At 35.3% G+C, this 21,115-nt stretch overlaps 1 protein-coding gene across 1 annotated transcript in view; it reads right to left on the bottom strand.

Annotated features, from left to right (window-relative positions):
* The window catches only part of CNTNAP4 (contactin associated protein family member 4), a 239,885-nt gene that overhangs the window by 159,232 nt on the left and 59,538 nt on the right, over window positions 1-21,115 (bottom strand). The window contains exon 3 of the mRNA XM_074931769.1: window positions 1,603-1,796. Coding sequence (XP_074787870.1) covers window positions 1,603-1,796 — 194 coding nt within the window. The remainder of the gene's footprint in view (window positions 1-1,602; window positions 1,797-21,115) is intronic.

The following is a 21,115-nucleotide window of genomic DNA, read 5'->3' as shown; positions in this document are numbered from 1 at the left end:
AAGAGTTTCATTCCAAGACTACGTCTATGCATTAGTTTAGAAAAGAGAAAAGATATTCCCCTAGAAGCAGAACTCCTAAATAAAGATACATAAAAAAGATCAATAGACTATCCCTGAATTTGATGGTTTACATCCTTGAATTATGTATCACTGCCTGCAAGACATACCTCCAATCTGCACTGCAGTCATTAAAATAACATTTTTTTTATTAAGTTTAAGATAATGGAATTAAAGCCTTACTCTCCTGCTCCTACTGTTCTAACAACCTCCGTACCCCAGTGTTTGTTATCAGCATTTAACAATTTTTTTTTAACTTTTGTTTGGTATCTTACTGGGGGCAATATTCAAGAAGTAACTATCTACATCACTGTGACACCAGTATGGGATTTCAAAGAGACCTCACTGAAGAGATCAAGCAACTCTACCTCTTAGATTTGTTTTATCAATCTTTTTGAAAATGGGCAAAGACAATATTGTAGAATTTATGCTCATTTAACATTTGGAAGATAGTTTTTTTCTCACTCCCCACAGCCATATGGATTAGAAATTCATTTATTTCTCATTGTTATGAAAACAGAATCTGAAGCGTAAGTATGCAGCAAATTCAAAAGGAAGGATAATTATGCAACAAGTAAGCCACTGAATAATCTCATTATACCATAGATGAGGTTGACAATGAGAGTGATAAAAATGTTTTCAATTATAAGTCAACAAAATTAAAATGCATCAAATGAAATACATTTTAACATAATATTGAACTGTGGCAAGAAACAATTGAAACCCAAAGCTTAGTAAAATTTTAAAATTAATCAGGTTTTTTGTATGAGCAGAAAGATGGAAGTAACTTGACAGGATAAAGTCATAGACTGTAAGTATCAATATTCTTCCTTCAGTCCAAGCTGGTAGTCATTGGGAATCGATGAATGATGCAACTCTGGTCTTGAACTGTATCATTCAATTTTCCATGTCGATTTTGGCCATCATCTGTCTGGTATTGTGTATCCTTCACTCTCAGTAAAATTCATATGAATAGAATGTGATGAGCATAGGAAGGCCTATTAATTAATATTAGCTACAAAGCTTTTAGAAGACAAATGGGTTGGAACATCAGAAACTAGATGATAAATTAAATGACCAAATACTAAATATTTCTTAATGCTTATTCATGTCAAAATAAACTGAGATTTGTTTGGTTATGACTTTGATTAGTGGTATTCCACTTTATTTTTACAATCAGATTAAATGTTGCACAAAAAATAAATCAAGGTGGGGTTGGTTTTTTTTTTTTCCTAATTAAAAAACCAAGTTTAACATACTGGGATCAATACTTTGTGAAAACAACTTTACCATACATACCAAGAGAAAAGAGATTTTGCAGGAGATTTCTGCTCCTCAGAATACCTCCTTGAGACTTAATGAACTAATGCTAAGACAAGTGTTTTGATGTTTGCTTGCTTTTTAGAGCCTTTTATCTTGTCAAAAGCTAAATTATTCAGTGTAGTTATTTATATTCCACTGCTTTGTTTATATCTGCAACAATGTATAACACAAGTATTTTAAGTCTTCTACAGAAACTTAATTCTCATTATTGGAAAAACATACCCAAATGCTTTCTTCTTGACGATACTGCTTCCAGTTTCTTCCACTATCACTAAACATCAGAAGGTAGCTTGTTACCCAGTCAGAGCTCCCGTAACCACCTTGAGTAGCAACAGCAGTAATCTCAGTTCTTTCACCAAGATCAATCTGAAGCCATTGATATTCATTGGACACAATTGGAGACCAGCCACCAGCACCTTAAAAAGAATGAACAATATTGAAACATATTCCTTAAAGAAGCAAGTTATCACAAAACTTGTATATGCAGAAATGAATTAATTCATTTGAGCAACCTGATCTAGCAAAAGATGTCTTTGTCCATGGCAGGGATTTGAAACTAGATGATCTTTAAAGGTTCTTTTCAACCCAAACCATTCCATGATTTTAATTCAAGGTATAGTTGCACCAAAAACTGTCTTGACATTATTTAGCAACTATTATAAAAACTGGTAGAGTACTTGAAATATGTAATCAATTATAACTATTCAAAGTTGTTGTGAATTTATTTACTCCCTTTTTTTCTCTAACTTTGTAATGAATTTTACAGAGTAATTCTTATCCTATTACTCTTTAAGTCAAAACCTCAGAATTTCATTTACTCTTTTATACACTTCAATTTCATTTTATATGGACTAAAAGATCTCCTGAATGATTCTACATCATTCTGTTGTGTGGGGCCTGAATATACAGATTTGTATATGAAGAAATAAAGCACAGTTAGATGATACATTTACACATGCCTCTAAAAGCAACCAACCCATTTGTAGGCAAAACGGTAAGAGAGTATGAGGTATATGTGTGCCATTTCAATCAAGAGACAGACCAATTTGCAAAAATTAATTTTAATCTAAAATACTTAGCTGTATCTAATACTCCTATGGTATTTTATTTAATCAGAAAGACATGTTGAAATGAAGCAAAACATAATATCAATTAAGTTCTCTCTTGTTTTGCTTAGTTTGCTTTTATTTATTCAGACCAGGCTCCTACCATGTCTGTAAAGTTGGATGGAAAACCCAAGGGTAGGTCACAAACAATCATATAAGAAAAATGTTGTGTTATGAAAATATTTTGCAAAATTTACAAGTATTCAGACACATTTAGCATCTGGTGAGTTTTATTAGAGAATGGGGTGACAATAAATGATGAAAGATACATTTTGTAAGCCCAGATTTTGATGTCATTCAGACAAACTCAACATTAGAGGCACCTTGAAAAGTTCTTAAAGGATACAGGCACGGAGCAACAAGAACAGATACATCTAGTTCCCAAAACGATCAATAAACACTGTAATATGTGGAAACAGACAACTGCAATGCAATCTTATGCTTGTATAGCTTTCAAGAGGCATAACATTTCATAAATAAAACATCACATATAGTTTAATTTTGTTCAGGGTCATGACTCAAGTTCTTAACATCAGCTCCTTTAGAAAATATGAAAAGAAAAAAATAATTGTTATTTAGGGATTTAAAACTGTCATTTTAAAATAAAATGGTGGGAAATCATATAAGTGTTCATTATACAGAGCAAGGTAAGTGGAAAGAACTGAGAGAAATACATAAAGCTCCATGTGTGTAACAATTCTTTCATCCTCACATTTATGAACTAAAATGTAATATTTAAGTCTATGGGTGAGTTAAAGACAGTGCAGGGTTTTTTTTTGTTTGGTTTTTTTTTTTTTAGTTCTTTATCAAAATCAGGATTTAGAACTTCATGTAAATACTTGGATATATTTTGCCTTAACTCCCACTGAGTTTCAGATTTTATTCATTTTTTTTGTAAGAGGAGACATAAGATCTGGGATAAATCTATATACCATTTTCTACACATGAATTTTCTGTGGTTTCTTTATTAACTTGTTTATCATAGAAACTGTAGCTGAGTGGGGATTTGAATTTTCCATTAATCATAATTAGTGGTATAGTTACTTAGCAAACTAGTTTAAAAACAGCTACAGTTACTCTCAGCAGTGACTTAAAGGCAACCATTCTATCCCATGCCCTTTTCCAATAAATTTAGAATATTTTTTCAAAAAAGATAAGAAAAAAAATCCAAAGGAATATTCACATCACATAACTCAAAGAAACCCTCAAATGTTTACACATACAGGTTGACAAAATGGGCAAGAATTACCACTATCTGAAAACAGAATCCATCAAAATTTGAACTGTCTCTAATAAATGTGAGTTCTGACATAGAATGTGTTCTTCCTTAAGTGAACACTTAAGTGATTACGTCTAACAGAAGAAATATAGCCACGTCTCTGAAAATTAAGACGGAGAATAAGAAGCAAAGAAAAGAGCACTTGCCTAAGATAGGTATTCAGTGAAAACAAGTCTAATGTAAAAGCGGTATTCTGCACTTAAAGGGGGCAAAATTACATAGAAATTGTCACCCCAGACTGTTTTCACTGAGAATGTGTGTGTGTGGGAGTGATGGTTAGTAATTTAAATTGAATTTCCTACTTGCTGTATTTTACTTCCCAAATCCACAGGTTAAGTTAAATGATATAAAATAGATAGAAAAATCTGTTAAGTATTATTGTCTGAATTAACCAAGTGATTAGTTATTACATCAAGAACAGAAAACAACCCACCATACCAGTGAAAACACACACACTTCCTAATACAGCCAGGGGCAACGTAATCATACTCACTTATGTTTTCTTAATAAATAAGATATTGCTAGGTAAGAAAGTATTTTTCTTTAAAGTATATATATTTCTTTAAAATAAAAAGTTTGACTTTTGTTCCATGGGGTTTTTTTTTTCAATGTCCTGTCCTATAATAAATAGTCCATTATCCTTTAAGAAGAATCTAATCTACCAGTACTTCATGTGCTGGCTAGAAAGTCTTCATACATATCAACAACATAAACCCATAAAGACATTTAAAGATAGCTATAAAACACTTTGCTATTAAAAGAAAAAAAAAATAAATCAAAAGCTCAGAAGAACTTCATTTTGCACTGAGGGTAAAAGAATTTTTTTTCAATGCTGTTTGTGTTTTTTCTTTCTCCACAAAAACAGAGAGATAACCCACCTTAACAAACAGCTCTCTATAAAAATACTAAAAATATTTCTGTAGTCCTCAGTGAGATCATGTGCGTTACGTTTCCAGACTGGTAACTGGCCTCCCACGCAGAAGCTCTTGGTTTCTCATGTCTTTTATATGATCTTATTTTCACTGATCTTTCTAAAACAGTATCAGTGCTCCAAGGGCACTAAAAGGACTTAATAGCCCTCCCCAGTCTCTCATGGGGCCTTGCCCTGTGGTCTGTCTGCTCATACACCTAGGAACCCATTTGAGCTCAGCCAGCCCATCCTGCTCCCTGACATACACTTTCAACATTTTCATTTAGTTTCTGAAAATAGACCAAATGCTTTAGATATTACACCTTGCATCACTAATACTTTCAATAATGTTTTTGTTACGGTAAAACCAAGACTGCAAAACAGAGCTTCGCTCAAGTTTGCGCTCTGAGAAGGTGCCACTGAGATCTCCAAGTTTTCTCAAGCAGTACTCTCAGAGAAATGTGGCCCAGTCAGTGTCTCCACTGAAAACAGCAACACACACAACAACCACATTTTCAGGTAAAATACAAGTTCTAAAAAATATTAACATAATTAAAGATGATACTGAATTTAAAGCAATCTCTAAACTACTGGGAAAAATCTCTCACCCTCCTTTCAAGCAAATTCAGTTCTTCATGAAAGTCTTCTCTTTGCTATTGAGATGTTTTCCCCTTGAAATGCCCATGTAGCTGCTTCCATTTGCACTACACATCTAAATACAGCTATCCTTGCCATGTTGCATCTCTTCCCGCCTATGCTGGTAGCACTTACTCAGTGCCAACAGATATTAAAGAGAATACAGCATGCAACACAACAGCAAGAGCTTCTTCCTGCAAGGAAGGTAACAGGGCAGTATCTGCTGTATGGTTGCCGGGTCCCTTGGTTGGACAGGGCATCATTATACTTCTTCCAACCCACAAGATCTACAAATACTGATCAAATCTGTCACTTTATGAAAAAAATCTGCTGCTCCCTCAATTCAAACAGGGTCCTGAATATTTACCAGGAGAGTCATCCTTTGACACCTTCCCAATTTAACCAAATTAAAATTAAATCAGTGATAAATTTCATATGTTCACAAAAACTCCGCTAATATTTCACATGCCCTATCTTAAAACAGACAAAATAAAACAAGATTTTTTTGTTAAAATTACTTCTTCAGAAAGAGTAAGTGATACTATCTCCTCTGTGGTTTCAGTGTCTACAACTCAAGTGCTCTGTTGCAGCTTCCACAGCCTTATCTTTATGTCAGTATTATTTAATCTTTTAGTGGCTGTGCAGAGCAGTATGGCAGCATCAGGCAAGTAAGAAAACTTGGTGAATACCCAGCCTGGAAGGTTAAACCAGGTACTTCCTACCCACAAGCTGGGCAATACACATCCATAGCTTATCACTACCAAATCCTCAGTTCATGCACAAACAGTTCCAGGCACAGCATCATCCTACAGTGCTGTGGTATCCAAAGACTTCTCAGAACACTGTGTCACTGTGGTAAGTTTTGTGACAATTTTGAACTTTTCAACTAAAAGGGAGGTTGTATTGTAGTCAACAGGAGTAATCAGGCAGACTGTGCTGAGAACATAATTTTTAAAGCCCATCTGCAAAAAGCATTGTAACTTGGTGACTGCAGAGGTTTGTTCAGAATGAAGTGATAGAACAAGTTAGAAAGATATAAACAAAAAAATGCCTGAAAAGCTGAGTCTCTGTTATGCAGCACTACCTGCTGCCAGCTGGGGGAGGTACTTCTGCCTTTAGTATTACATTTTCCAGACATTTTGCAAGGCATGCCACCAGACAGCCTATTTCACCTCATACTGCTGCACTATGTCCTGTGGAAAGAACAGTAAGAGGCACAGATACACAGGTTTCTAGTGCCAGGTTGATTTGGGGGTTTACAATAAAGACAAAGTTCCAGAAGCCCTCAATCAGCCCTCTACTGACCAATGCCACATAAGATCCATGTAGAACAGCCACAGAGCAGATGTCTCCAATGGCCTGTATGAAGGCACAGACTGGCCTGGAGCATCATTTAGCAGCTGCAACATGTTTCTTGCAATACTACTAGTTAACCACTCTGTTTCACACGATGCTTTCATCTGTCACAGGTGTTTCAGAAGCTCTCCTATCTGACTGTCCAACAGCCAGCTGTCCTTCCAGCATCTGACTGCTACCTGCAGCATCACAGAGATTAAATATTTGCCCAGTCCTGCAGAAAACACTAGTAGAGCATGTTAGCTCCTCACCCAGCACTTTCTAGTCTTTTTTACACTGTGTCCTATCCTTGCAGCAAGATTAATGTGCAGGATTAATTGTAGTGGTTGGCAGAATATTTTTTGTTGTAGCATACATCTGGGTCTGGTGATGCATAGAAGTCAGGGGCATAACAGATGTCAAAAGATCCAGCTGAAAAACAGAAAAACTTGTCAGATATTCACACTGTGTTGGGGATGTTTCTGGGGAGATCTGGGAAGGTCTGCAAGAATTTCTATGGGGATTCAGATACTGTGTACATTAATCGAGACTGTGCCAAAGTGTATGAGCACACAGCTAACTTAAGATTTACAGGAAGAACATTGTCATCCCTAAACTTTCTGAATGATTGACTCTGCAGTCTTCACCTTATTTCTCTCACTTTTCTTTTTACCAGTGTCATTTACGTAAAACATACATTTCCTTTAATTATCTCTCATTGCATTTTCTAACAGCCAAGATGAAACATCTTTCCTTGAGAACTAACTTCAAATCAGAAAAATAATTTTCACAAGGGAGACTTTGTCTCAGGAGGTGTTTAATCCTCTTTATCTTCCACTGTCTCTTGCCAATATTGAGATTAGTTGCATACACTATACCAAAAATCTACATCCAGGCTGCAAAAGCATGAAAATTTCATGCTTGATTTGTGGTAGAAAAACCAAGCATTACACAGTTCCTTTTTATGAAGAACATGCTGACTTGAAATTGCACACACCGATAAATAATCCTTTGATTCTACTGAACATTAGTTCTTCACATTTTAATTGGTTTTAATATAAATGTTTGACAAAAATGTTTGTACACATATGGTGTAATTATCTTTACATTAATTTATTCAACACATCTAGCCACCACATACTTCTTATGAAGTACTAACCCTTTTTCTTATCTCACAAATCTGTATTTCAACCCCATTTCAGTAGTAACTTGCCAGTTGCCTTGATGATTGACAAGTTCATAGAGTGCCTGTGGTTACTGTGAGGATGGTTTCATCCAGCCTAGCAGCGATTAAATCAAATTTTAAAGTTTTCATCAGCCACTTGGACTTACTAATTGATAAATACACTCCTTCATTTTATTTAATATTCATAAATAAACTGAGTATTAAATGATGAGAAAATTTCCTAAGCTCTTGATACTTTTAATGCATTAAAATTGATCTGTTTGTGCTGGATTTAAAAACTAAGCAATCATGCAACTTTCATGTATTACTGAACCAAGCTTTGCCTTGTGAACATTCATTCTTCTTGACTTCTGTTTCTACAGTGTCAGAACATTCATTTCCAAGTCAGTTAAGTTACAATATATTGGGGTTTCCTCACACCCTCCCCCAAGTAATGCATAATGCTTTTCTGCAGAAGTTATACAGCTTACAGTTCAGTCAACAATTTCTTAGTAATTTCAGTTGCTACACTATAAATAAAATTATAGTTCTGTAATCTGTTCTGGATTTAGACACAACTTTTACAGGACAAGACTTCCTTTACTTCAGATTGCTTACATTTCTAGAAGATTTTCATTCTTATGCATGTCACATATAGTTTAAATTCTATGAGATTGTTTTCCTTGCTTCTGGAGGTTGAATATTCTCTGTCTTCCCCCATGGCCACCAATACAAATACATCAAAAAACTCAGTGGGTATTATTTCCTCATCCTCTCTGATACAATATGTGTTTTAAGGGAATTCATTTTCTTAATTTCTTAGCTTCATGAAGGTAAAAATACCATTATTATTAAGATACTGGGGGAAAAAAAAAAAAAAAAAAAAAGAAAAGGCAAAGTTAAGAAATAGCTACAAAAGAACAAAACAAGAAATGACTGAGGAAAAGGCCCAAAACCTCAAAATCCGTAACAGAAAATACCTGACTATTATTACAGTGGATTTGGAGGGTTATATCAGGTTTAAAACTTAACCTTGCTGGCAGACAATTTATTAAGTGATGCTTAAGCTTTCCAGACTGGTTCTCTGTAGCTATCAGGCTGCCAGGCTTCTTTTGCTTCATTTTTAAAACTCTGAACTGCAGATAATAGAAACTGGTATAAAGATTTCCTCTTTGTGTGAACTTCACCCTCCTACTTGTTTATCCTGTTCTATGACTACTGTTGCCTGTGTTATGTAAACCACAACACAGTTCACACTCATATATGCATTCACACCAGCTACTTCCATTTAGTCTATTTTTTTCATATTTAATTGTACAAGCAGTGCATACAAGTTAAAATCCAGATTTAAACACACATCGTAAGGGATGCTTTCCTTTGATTAACCAAGATATGTATTTCCCATATGGATCATTTACCAGAAGTTCATTTTAATTTGAAGTCGATAAAGTTGCACCAGGGATAAATTTGGCTGCACTTATTACAAAGCAGATTTTCTACATGCAAGTAATTGACAACTGAGGCTTTCCAGGCTTAGAAAAGTCAAATGAAGTGTGTCACAGCATCCAAAAACCCTAAAATACCAAAATATGGCATTATTTACTTTTTAAGCTGAAAAGCAAGGAATCCTCTTTCACAAATAGAGAATTACAAAACTGTAGCCTTACAATTAAGTCAACAATGCAAGGGTTTTGTTCTCTAAAAGTTTACTGGCTAATGACAGTGATGGGGGGTGGCAGAGAATATCTGTTAAACAGTGTTAATGGATTACTACCCGGTGAGAACTCCCTTGGCGCCATAGAAAAATCTCTTCAGTAACAGAACTGGGGAAGAAGATGAATGCCAGGATCAAACATTTGTCTTCAAACTTTAGTTCTCCTGTGTTTGGATAAGGCAACCCAAGAAATAGAGCTCATGCAATCAGAAACTCCCATTTGTACACTAGCAGAGTAATTATCAGAAAGAACCTAAATAGCCCAAGATGGCAAACAGTGTAAATCACACCTTGGCCAGTTTGTCAGAAAGGCTATGCAAAAGCTATCACATCAATGTTGCTCTGAGTCATACCTCAGTGATAAAAGACATTAATGTAGGCATCAAAATTTAAAACTATGGATCAACTGCGGCAAGTAAAACTGAGAAGAGGATGAGGGAGCTTGAACTATGAGTAAGAAATACTGGACAGAGAATCGTCTTTGAACACAGACAGGAGGCAGAGAGGGACTGTCAGATTCAAAGCCAGTTCTGCCGTCAGTGCTCCTTATATAAAATTTCTGCATAGTATTTTTCAACCACATGTTTGATAGCTCCATCATATTTTGCCTTTGATCTTAGAAGAATCCTGTGAGATTATTTTCAGGACTAAAAAGTCTTTCTCATACTCACACAGTACTATCATATAAAGCAGCCGATCTTCACACAATGCAGTAAATCTCAGCTCTTCAGAAAGGGTCATTATTGCCCGAAGAAAGGCCCATGTCTAACTGGTGCCAGACAAAACCAACCTTGGTGTTTTCATGTCTGCACTCTCCTCTCCTTCTTTTAAACTGGTGATATTAGCAGATATGTGTACAGCTAAACTGTAAGAACAAAATAATATCTCTTTATTTAGAGATTACTAAAACAGTAGCCTTTGCATAGTTGGGGAAACTCAGACTTCTAGTAAGCATTACATCCTGCATGAAAGAGACTTATTACTTATTTGGTGGAGACTAAACACAGTTGTGACCTGCCACTCCAACAGTCTATAAATAGAGTCCATGGCTGTTCTTCAGGACAGTGTCATGGTTCAGTAGCGCAGAACAACTGGATTCTGTAGGAAACCACTCATCACTTCCCATTGATTTTAGTAGTGTTTGAATAACCTAAATTGAATCTAGGGAATCAAGTACTAGCTGAAGCTGTCCTAACTATTACGAAGAACTCGTAAAACTAAGAAATACTATAAACTTTATGTATAGCTCCTTAGCTGTTTTCTGGTCTTGTCTTCATAAGCTACAAACTGACAGAGATAGGCTAACCTCAATATAAGTACTAAGTTCTCAATAACAGAAACATAGACTGAAATCTTGTATAGATTTCAAGGAATCAAACCAAGATTTCCCCTTCAAAGAAGTCTTCTGAGCAGTACTGTCTTTTAGGAAAATAACACCTCTGTATACTACAACAAAATCAGATTTTGTTAGGCTATATAAACTTTGAAGGTCTTGAATAACACCCAGTCTTTCCTAACAGAGGAGCTTGTATTGTTAGGGGAGCTTTTGGTCAAGTTTCAGCAAATCTTATAAAAGAACAACTGAGAGATGCTTTTACGAAGGCCCATTATTTGGGAAAACCCTACACTCTAGAAAAACAAAAAGACCCCCAAAAAACCCCAACCCAATCGGTTTTGGGGCCACTCCTGTTTAACATCTTTATTGATCATCTAGATGAGGGGATCAAGTGCACCCTCAGTCAGTTTGCAGATGACACCAGGTTGGGTGGGAGTGTTGATGTGCTCGAGGGTAGGGAGGCTCTGCAGAGAGACCTGGACAGGCTGGAGCCATGGGCTGAGGCCAACTGGAGGAGTTTCAATCAGGCCAAATGCCGGGGGCTGCCCTTGGGCCACAACAACCCCCAGCAGCGCTACAGGCTTGGGGAGGAGTGGCTGGAGAGCTGCCAGTCAGAGAGGGACCTGGGGGAGTTGATTGACAGCCAGCTGAACAGGAGCCAGCAGTGTGCCCAGGGGGCCAAGAAGGCCAATGGCATCCTGGCTTGTGTCAGCAATAGCGTGGCCAGCAGGGACAGGGAAGGGATCTGACCCCTGTACTCTGCACTGGGGAGGCCACACCTCGATTCCTGTGTTCAGTTTTGGGCCCCTCACTACAAAAAGGACATTGAATGACTCGAGCGTGTCCAGAGAAGGGCAACGAAGCTGGTGCAGGGTCTGGAGCACATGTCCTATGAGGAGCGGCTGAGGGAACTGGGATTGTTTAGTCTGGAGAAGAGGAGGCTGAGGGGAGACCTTATCACCCTCTACAACTACCTGAAAGGAAGCTGAAGAGAGCTGGATTTGAGCCTCTTTAGCCTAGCAGAAAGCGACAGGACAAGAAGGAATGGCCTCAAGTTGCGCCAGGGAAAGTTCAGACTAGATATTAGGAAGCATTTCTTTCCAGAAGGGGTTGTTGGGCGTTGGAATGGGCTGCCCAGGGAGGTGGTGGAGTCCCCATCCCTGGAGGTGTTCAAGAGTAGGGTCAATTTAGAGCTTAAGGATATGCTGTAGGTGGGAACTGTGCTAGGCGAATGGTTGGGCTAGATGATCTCCAGGGTCCTTTCCAACCTAGATGATTCTGCGATTCTGTGAAAACCTTCTCACTCACAAGTATATTTCATGAGATGCATGCTTTGAAAAAAGACTGAAAAATCCTGTCTGATTCTGAAAGCTATAATGTTACCTTTGCTGTCATGAAATGTGTGAAGAAGTCTTGCTTAAAAGTTGAATAAGAGGAATTTAACTGAGTAATTTCCAGGAATAAGTAAAAAAATAACAGCTCTTTGTTAGGTTATCCGTACAAGGAAGCTCTATTTTCCCACTAGTATTTCATAGGTGGCATGCAGAGCTTTCTCAATGGCTATCAGAACTACTAAAATATTTCAGGGACTTCTGAGCTAGGCAGAACACGAGAAGAACTATATGAATGCTTCAGTCAGACAGATTCTCTTCTAAGGGAGGTGGATGGAGCAGCTACTTCAGTGGCCTCAAAGGCAGAACAAGCTTTATTTCATAGACAGGTCTACCTTATTTTAAGACATTCTGAACCTGAGTATCAATGAAGAAAACAGGTATGATTTTAGAATAAAGGAGCAATTGCATTTATTTTTTCAGCTGTCAGAATATTTAATATGTAAGGATCTTAAATTTCAAAATTATGGCAAGTATTATAAAATTAATGTCAAGTTTTAACAATAATTTGTGACAAGTAGCAGTTACTATGTCAAGAGAAGTTTCAGAGTCATCATGGATCCGATTCAGCATGACAGAAAGGGGCTGGGAAATGGTATTAATGACAAAATTTGCCCTAGCTTCATGAAGCCAGTTAGAAGAGTGTAGCTAACTTTATTTCACCCCCTTCTGTGTTAACAGTAATGTGAGTGAGTGAGAGTGAGTTGAATTGAGTGAGTGAGCGAGGGAATCTCATTTTACATTACATCTTCAGAAGGCTTTGAAGACAGTTCTCTTCAATCAATCATTAAGTAAATACACCCAGGGAGAAATTTTATAAAGATGACTGCCACAGTTTATCAAAAGGAGAACTTATTGCAAATGATTAGAAGTCTTATCATAGCCAATGTTTTTTCTTCCGATTTTTCATCATCATCGTGCCACTAAGTGCTATGAGCCAGCAGTCTACACTAGGCAACAAGGTTTACATCTTTTGGAAAGCGTAAGTTTGAGTCAAACACTTTTATTTTACTCTTTATTTTATTCTTTGACAGTAGACCACATTTTCATTTAAATAGATAAGATTTCTTCAGCAATATTATAATGAAACTGTAATTGTGTAGGATATACTCTGACACTGAGCCACTCTTGCTGTGTATTAAAAAGGATTTGTTTTCCGCTGGCAGAAGACAGGTACTAGAAAAGCATCCTTCCAACAGATTTTTGCTGGGAAAGCAGTTTTTGTTCTTCTTAGGAAACAGTATTTTGGACAGACAACAGTTCATTGCAAGATCTGCATCATTCTTGGCTATTATCATCCTCTTTTATTTGGTGATCATCAGCAAACTATGTCCCTTACGGAGAACTAGGAATTTCACATAGTTTGAAGGTGTACCCCTTTCTGGCACATATTCTGACAGTAATCCAAGGCTGAAACAAAGCCAGGAATTAATTTGGGAAACTGTTTGCATTCTTAGGAAAATTCACTCTTGTGGTACTGCTGTTCTCTTTTCCTTCTCTAGTCTATGGGTATATCCGGGTTTAGGATGATGTATTAGCAAATCCTATTGTGTGTGAAGCTTAGATCGCTACTTTTCATCCTTAATTTTTTTTTTTTTTTTTTTACCATCAACAAAGTGAGGATTATTTACACCTCATCATTGTAAATTTTGTCTGAAGAGGTCATTGTATTCATAGGCAGATGTCCTAGATGTAGAAAACTTCATGAGGAGAACAAAAATAAACAGATCTCACTGCCATCGTCTTTTGTTACACTGCTGAATTTAAGCAGAATTCTCATTTAGAATTCCGTTCTGATGTAACTTCTAATTGTATATTCAACATTCTGTTAGCAAATATAAACCAAATGGAGTGGAAATGGAAAATATGTATTTATTTTACCAATATTTTTTACAGCAAAAGAATAGCATAACTAACTCTAATACACTGTTCAGCACAGTTTGATAAAGTTACACAACTTCTTTCAGGTTAATAAATTTTTACATGCTCCTTACATAGCAGATGCTTTCAGTGAGCCACCTAAATTTGTTTTCCCTGTTCAGTGATCCTACCTAACATGTTAGTCTGCTGTCTTGTAGTTTAAAGCTAGCACTGATAATTAGCCATAGCTTTCATAGCCAAAAATGTTTTTACATTGACAAAGATGCTTTTACATATAAACTTTTGTAATTCATTGGTTTGTAAAAATTTTAATATTTTTTTATTTCTTTCTAGTTGCTTTCCTTTCATTCCCTCAGATGTGAAACAACCAGACAAAACCCAAACTATTAAACTACATCAAACCTGGTTCTTTTTCATTGACGGCTGTTCACTTGAACCTAGTGTGCCTCCCCATATTCTACTGACTACAGTCACAATTAAAAGAAAAGAAAAGCAAGATTAAAACATTTTGTATTGACCAGTTGGCTTCAGTATATGTGACACCAGAAGACTGAATATTTTAAATATATGCCACTGTGACAGTGTTCTGATTATGTTTTCCAGGGTAATTAAATTAAATTGCCTAATTCAAGCTAGTCTTCAGTCATGTGAATTGCACTGAAAAAATACAAATATGTATACCCAGATTCTGCTTCTCTGATCCAGACATTCTTTTATGATTTGTGTTCCTGTGTCCTCAAACATAAATCCAATAGCATTTAAATAGGAAATATTGACATTTATTAAGAGCAGTTTGACATGTGTATGGACTAAATTTTTTTTTTAACTGCTGCAAAAAAAGGAGATTAATATTTCAGATACTCTTGTATTTTGCTTGAGGAATTGCACACTGCTTTGGAGAGTGTTAAACAGCAATAACAGTGAACTACAAAAAGAATAGCAATGAATTTAAAAATAGTATCAAACTAAATCTTAAATCCTCCTGATATTTATCACTAAGTTCTAATGTAAAGCTAGATAGATTATCTCTAGTTAAACTTAGCAGGAGTGATATGTTTGTAAACTCTGCTAGAGAATGAGCAGGGCAGTATCTCTGAGCAGCTGAACATGTTTGTGCCAGCTGTTTTTATTGCTACTTTAATCTCAATCCTCAATGACTCACTTTCTGATGGTGGTACTTTTGGAAATTCCAGTTCAATCCTGCAAAGGCTGATTCACTGACTTTGGCACCTGTTTTAGCACATACAACATGGTGCATTTAGTACAGGAAAGCAAAAAGATAAAATATTGGCACTTGCAGCTTCCAGGCAAAAATATTAAATGTATACATTTAAACAGAAAAGATTTTCATTTTCATTATTATGGGTATAAATTACTACAGCTAGAAGCAGGGGAACACTGGCCAACTCTATCTGGCTATTTGCCTGCATGAAGACCTGACATACACAAAAAGAACATGATTTTATAAGAGAGTAAGTGCCTTCTGGTGCTTAAAGTCTCTTGGTGTTTATGTGCACAAGAATATGAATATTCAACAATGGAATGACAGATACTCTATAAGTAAACTCAGATGTCTGATTCCATTTTGGCTCTGTGTAAGGTACTCTCAAGTGTCACAATATGCATGTAAATTTGCAGTTCTATTTGTGTACTACTTGACCTGACAAACACATTAAAGGATGAGATCAAACTGTTAAGCGCAATATCCCCTATATAAGCAGTATCTCCCTAATTTGTTGTTCCAGTTATGAATCCCAGCATTCTGTTCACTTGTGCAATTATGTCATATGATACTTAGAAAATGTTCACATTAATAATTAATATATTTGTCAGCCTACTGACATTTCTCAGTAACTTCAAGGTTATATAGCAATTTCTTCATTTGTATATTTAGGTTCACTATGCCCGATCCTCAGATGGAAAGTCAGTATAACTTTCCTTAAGTCATTGTGTTCAGTTTTCAATCATCTTTTCCATATTGCCCTTAATGTTAAAATGCTAATATAGCAATTTAGTAAGAAGCTTTCAGAAAGCCACTATTTAACCCATCCATTAGCTCCTTTGTCTTCCAATTTTTAATATTGCTATTCTTATAAAAAAGAACTAAAAATAAACTACACTATTTCTCTTAAAACCCAATAGAATTTCTGGTTTTATGTATTTGTGTAATATCTGTGTTTTTCAGAATTCATGGATTCTGATGTCAATACTTTGCCACAGAATTTGGAAATAAGCTCTCACGAGTAAGAACTTTGAACACTTTAAATTAGAGAAGGACAAACAGCAGTCACTCCTGACTCAGTTTTGTTGGCATAAAGACTGAGAGTATAACTATGATGGCTAGAAAAATAGCATAGGGAAAATGCAATTGAGCTAGACTAATGGAATTTCATGATCAGCAAATATAATCACATCTGGCTTGACTGTCAGAAATAGAAGATAACATCTTTGTTGGTTAAATGAGTTTAAAAGTTATAGGTAGTACAGCTATAAATATTACCAGATTAAGAGTTTTATTATTGTTTCATGAAACTTTGGAGGACAAAATGTATTAATTGAATTACCTAACAATGAAGAAAAAGTGCAGTTCAATTCCCTTACATTTTGTCCTTGGAACAAAGCTTAATTTTTCTGCAATCTGGATTTTTTTTTTTTTTTTCAGAGTATTATAATGACATTAGTCCTCATTTATGATTTTCAAAAATATCATTATAATGTTTATGAAACTAAATCAGCCAACCTCAACAGCCAAATGAGAAATTCAGGGATTTTGTATTTGCATCATTTTTATGACAACTGGTGTATAACAAATGCACAGTTAAGCTGTATTATTTATAAAGTTACGTTTAACTTAAAAGCTTTTCTCACACTGAAAACTGTGCATTTATGCATATTCAGATCCCATCTTTTCAGAGCATCACAGCTTCTTACTTTTAATGGCAGCCATTATGGGGAGCAGAAATACTGAAATCAGGCTATATAATATACGTAAAAATACATAAATCATGGTAGTTGTTGTGTAGAAAAGTTTCCACAGATTTCAGAAAAGTAATATTCTTGTTAAAAGGCTTGATGAAATGAACAGTGTAGCTTCTGTGCTACTGTGATTCCAACTTATTTTTTCTTCAAGAAAAGTTATAGTATTCAAAACACAACAGAGAATTTTTTAGAGGAACACAGTCAAAATTACACCAATCCAGTACAACTTTATAATGCTGACACAGTCTCTTCTTCCTTGTAAGAAGTAATTTTGTAAACTGATACTTCTTTAACATGAGTTTGATGAATTAGAAGTTAATCTGATATCAGCAATTATCCATTAAATAACTGTATTTTTAGGAATAAACCCACTTTATTTGTAAATTGTTTTCAATCTCTTATACCACATGGGTACATAAAATTCTAATTATTAAAATAAAAACTCTTCTTAGGACAAAATAAAAGGGAAAAAAAACCCTTTAATACAATGTGAGCAGACAATATTTGTGCTTTGTTTGCATCTATGTTTATGCAATTACTAATTTTGATCTGCAAACTAGTGTCTGACGGCATTGCTGCTGTGGTTCCTCTGGCTATGTGCAAACATTCATATATCCATTTAACTAACTATATCCTGAAACATTATCCTAAATGATAGTTATTCAGGATTCACTAGATGGATATTGAATAAGAAATAGAACTGCTCTTTCTGTTCTTATTTCTAAGAGGTTTCATGGCTGTCTTGTTATCTCAAATGTATTATGGAACTGTAGGCTGCTTTGAATTGAAATTTTGGCTCTTCATATTTTAAAGATTTCTTGAAGCAGATTATTATGATAAACATCATATGTATATGTATAAACATCATATATATACGTCATATATATACACATATATATATATAAAAAAAAAGATAAACTGACAGTACCTATCAGAAAAGCATATATAAATACATGTATACCCACATACATTCCTTGAAGTCCCTTAAATTTTAACAGCATATTACTTACTTGATTTATGAATGTCAGGTGGCTAAGAAATATATATTACTAACTGGATTGAAAATGAATTTATGGACTTAAGAACTCATTTACACTTACTCCTAGATAGTCTGAAGAGCTTTAGTCAAGGATTGAAGTCAAATTTGTTAAAAAAAGTCCAAAGACTAAAACTTCAATCTCTGCCTCTAAAAGAGGTGGATTTATAGCTTGAAACTTCTGAGATGTGATGTAGCTAACACATTTGCTCGCATGATAACATTACATTTTGCGAGTTTGGAGATTTATGTCCTTATGTGGAAATTCTACTTAAGCACGTCAATGAGGATATAGTACAGTAAAAATTTCTTCACAGTGAAAACTAATATTTAGATAATATTGATTTTTGCTAATGAATAAGTAGATAATAGTGAAACTGCTAATTAAGAGTTAAATAAAAAATAATTTAATAATTTATATTAACATCTTTTTTTAGTTGTCAGTTGTAAAAAGAATCATCCTTTTTACTGTGTGACCAGTATTTGCTTTTACTGGGCTGTAACAAAACCACAAGCTAAACAACCAGAAGAGCTTTTCCAATTGCTCTGATTTAAACTTTTGCCAGAACATTAGTTTTATAGCTGTGTAATAATAATGATGTTGCCTGAGTATGGAAACTGTCAAATAATGGAGTTTGTTAGAGATTATATTCTGCCTACCATGGCTAATCCGCAGCTTCATATGCTAAGAAAAGACAAAAATAGAAGATGAAGCTTCACCAAAAGATATGACAAATCTGAACAATTATGGAAAGGAATGCAGATATAGGACATAAAATTTGGATAGGAAAGACAACATGTTCTTAGCTGTTGATAATCAAATTTAACTGGGCTTCTCAGCAAAAAGATAATCTCCAGTAGAAATAAAACTGCTCTCCTAGTCAGACCAGAATACTATAGCAATCCAGCACATATTATATTAAAAAAGGGTGTTAAGTAAGTCAAATTTTCCACAAAGGTGTTTGTTGGAAAGCAGTTTATTAATCTCTTGCCGTTTCGTCATCAGAGACATTCTGTTCCACATGTCTCACCTCCCACTCAATGCAGGCAGTCACAAAATAACAAACCCAGGCTGCCCGATCTCTTCCAGCTGTAAAATTTTATGCATTTTGCATATTTAAGCATCATGGAGGGGTTTCCCTTATAGAGGGTAATTAAGACTTTTGGAGAGCTATTAATGTGAAACTACTTCACCAATAAAATAACCAAAAGTGTTCTATTCTTCAACACTAGTACAAAGAACATCCATGGTATGACAGTTTTGTCGGGGCATGAAGGGGAGTAAGAGAAACTGAATGCTTTTGTAAACTAAACTAATATAGAATGAGGTTGTGTCATTCTAAAATGGCTAAACCCAATATATATTATTCTATTACTGAAAAATTAATATCTTCACTTGGGTGACAGGGTATTGTTATCTTCAGAGGTCCAAGTACAGTCTCTAGAAATAGCGCAGGTATTATGTGTGGGTTGTTTTTTTTTACTCATCCAGTATCTGACAGTCTATGAGTCACCATAAAAATTAAAGATCTGGTAGCTAAAATTCCACTTTCAACTCCTATTCCTTGAGTAAGTACATTTTGTTTTACCAAATAGGATGATATACAAATGGGCTTGGAGTGGGCAATCAATCAGTCACAAACCTGCCTCAGCTGATCGTATTAATGGAGCCTTTTACAGCCAGATGTCAGATCTGAACATTGATTGCCCAACCATAGCTGCCAAGAGCTGATCATGTTCTTCCTTCATTATTAAGTTACATGAAATGGAAAAGATATAGATCTGGATTTCAAATCCATTGATCTGTAAAATATGCAGGAAGAAGATAGTATGATTTATTATTAAGGTTATCCATTACTTCCAATTACAATTCCCTGTTTCCGAGCATTTCAAATCCTGTCAGACTTACAACTACACTGAAATCTTTGCTTGTTTCAGGCTTATTTTTCTCTCTTTTTCTATTTCCCTTTTTTATATGACAAACACCCTTAGTAATTCTAAGATTTAGATCAGCGTCTTGCTAGTTAATAGATGATGAATATGTGTCAAGAATATGCTTTTTTATTATTATTATTTCCCTCATCAACCACATCTGGCTGACATATAAACTTCTGCAAACAAATAATCAAGATTTATTATAAGGTAACTCTGAAAGGTCTATTCGCACTGCTCCACTGAAGTACTAGTGCTGGTGAGATTTATGGGCGAACACCAGGTACCAGAACTAAAATGAGGGAATTTATTTTGCAGCTCATTTCCATCTGCTTTGTTTAGGTGTTGGGAAGGCAGAAGATACAGTATGGAGAGAGAAAGTTTGATCAATGATGAGAAGCATAGATTGGGACAAAGAACTCCACTGTAAATTGAGCTGACCTTCAGGTAAAGAGGTTTAATACAACTGCAACAAACTCATCATAAATACTATATAAATAACATGTGAAGAATATAGGAAAAATGTCTTTAAGTGGGCTGAAAACAGGGGATGGTAATGAATGACCCTCAGAGAGAATAAATTATGATCTTAAAAAGATGTTCTGATTGTTGAGTGAGTCATATTTTTTTCATAAATATTGATGCCGTGAGGCTAAATACATCAAGCATGTTACAAAAATTGAGGACAAACAGGTATTGCCAGTAGGCAACTTTTATGACATGCATGAAGATATTAAGATACTATGTATTTTGATTCAATGAGAAGTCAAAGGCTCAAATACCAAAACCTGAATTAGGTGCAGGTAACAATTATTTTAGGGATTTTGAGGTGAGAACTTTTATCTAATAACTATTTTCATAGTAGGATATACTGTACTTGCAGGGTCAGTTCTTAGATATGACATTCAACCAGCCACTGTGACTTAAGTCTGGTTTGAGTATCTGGTAGTTCAACTGTGAAATTGAGTCCAGACAGTCTGGAACCTGGATTAAAGGCCAGAAGAACATTTGTAACCATGTAAACTAAAACTGTTT

The sequence above is a fragment of the Athene noctua genome, chromosome Z (assembly GCF_965140245.1).
Source record: "Athene noctua chromosome Z, bAthNoc1.hap1.1, whole genome shotgun sequence".
NCBI classification, from domain to species: domain Eukaryota; kingdom Metazoa; phylum Chordata; class Aves; order Strigiformes; family Strigidae; genus Athene; species Athene noctua.
This window is presented reverse-complemented; position numbering and strand designations above follow the sequence as displayed.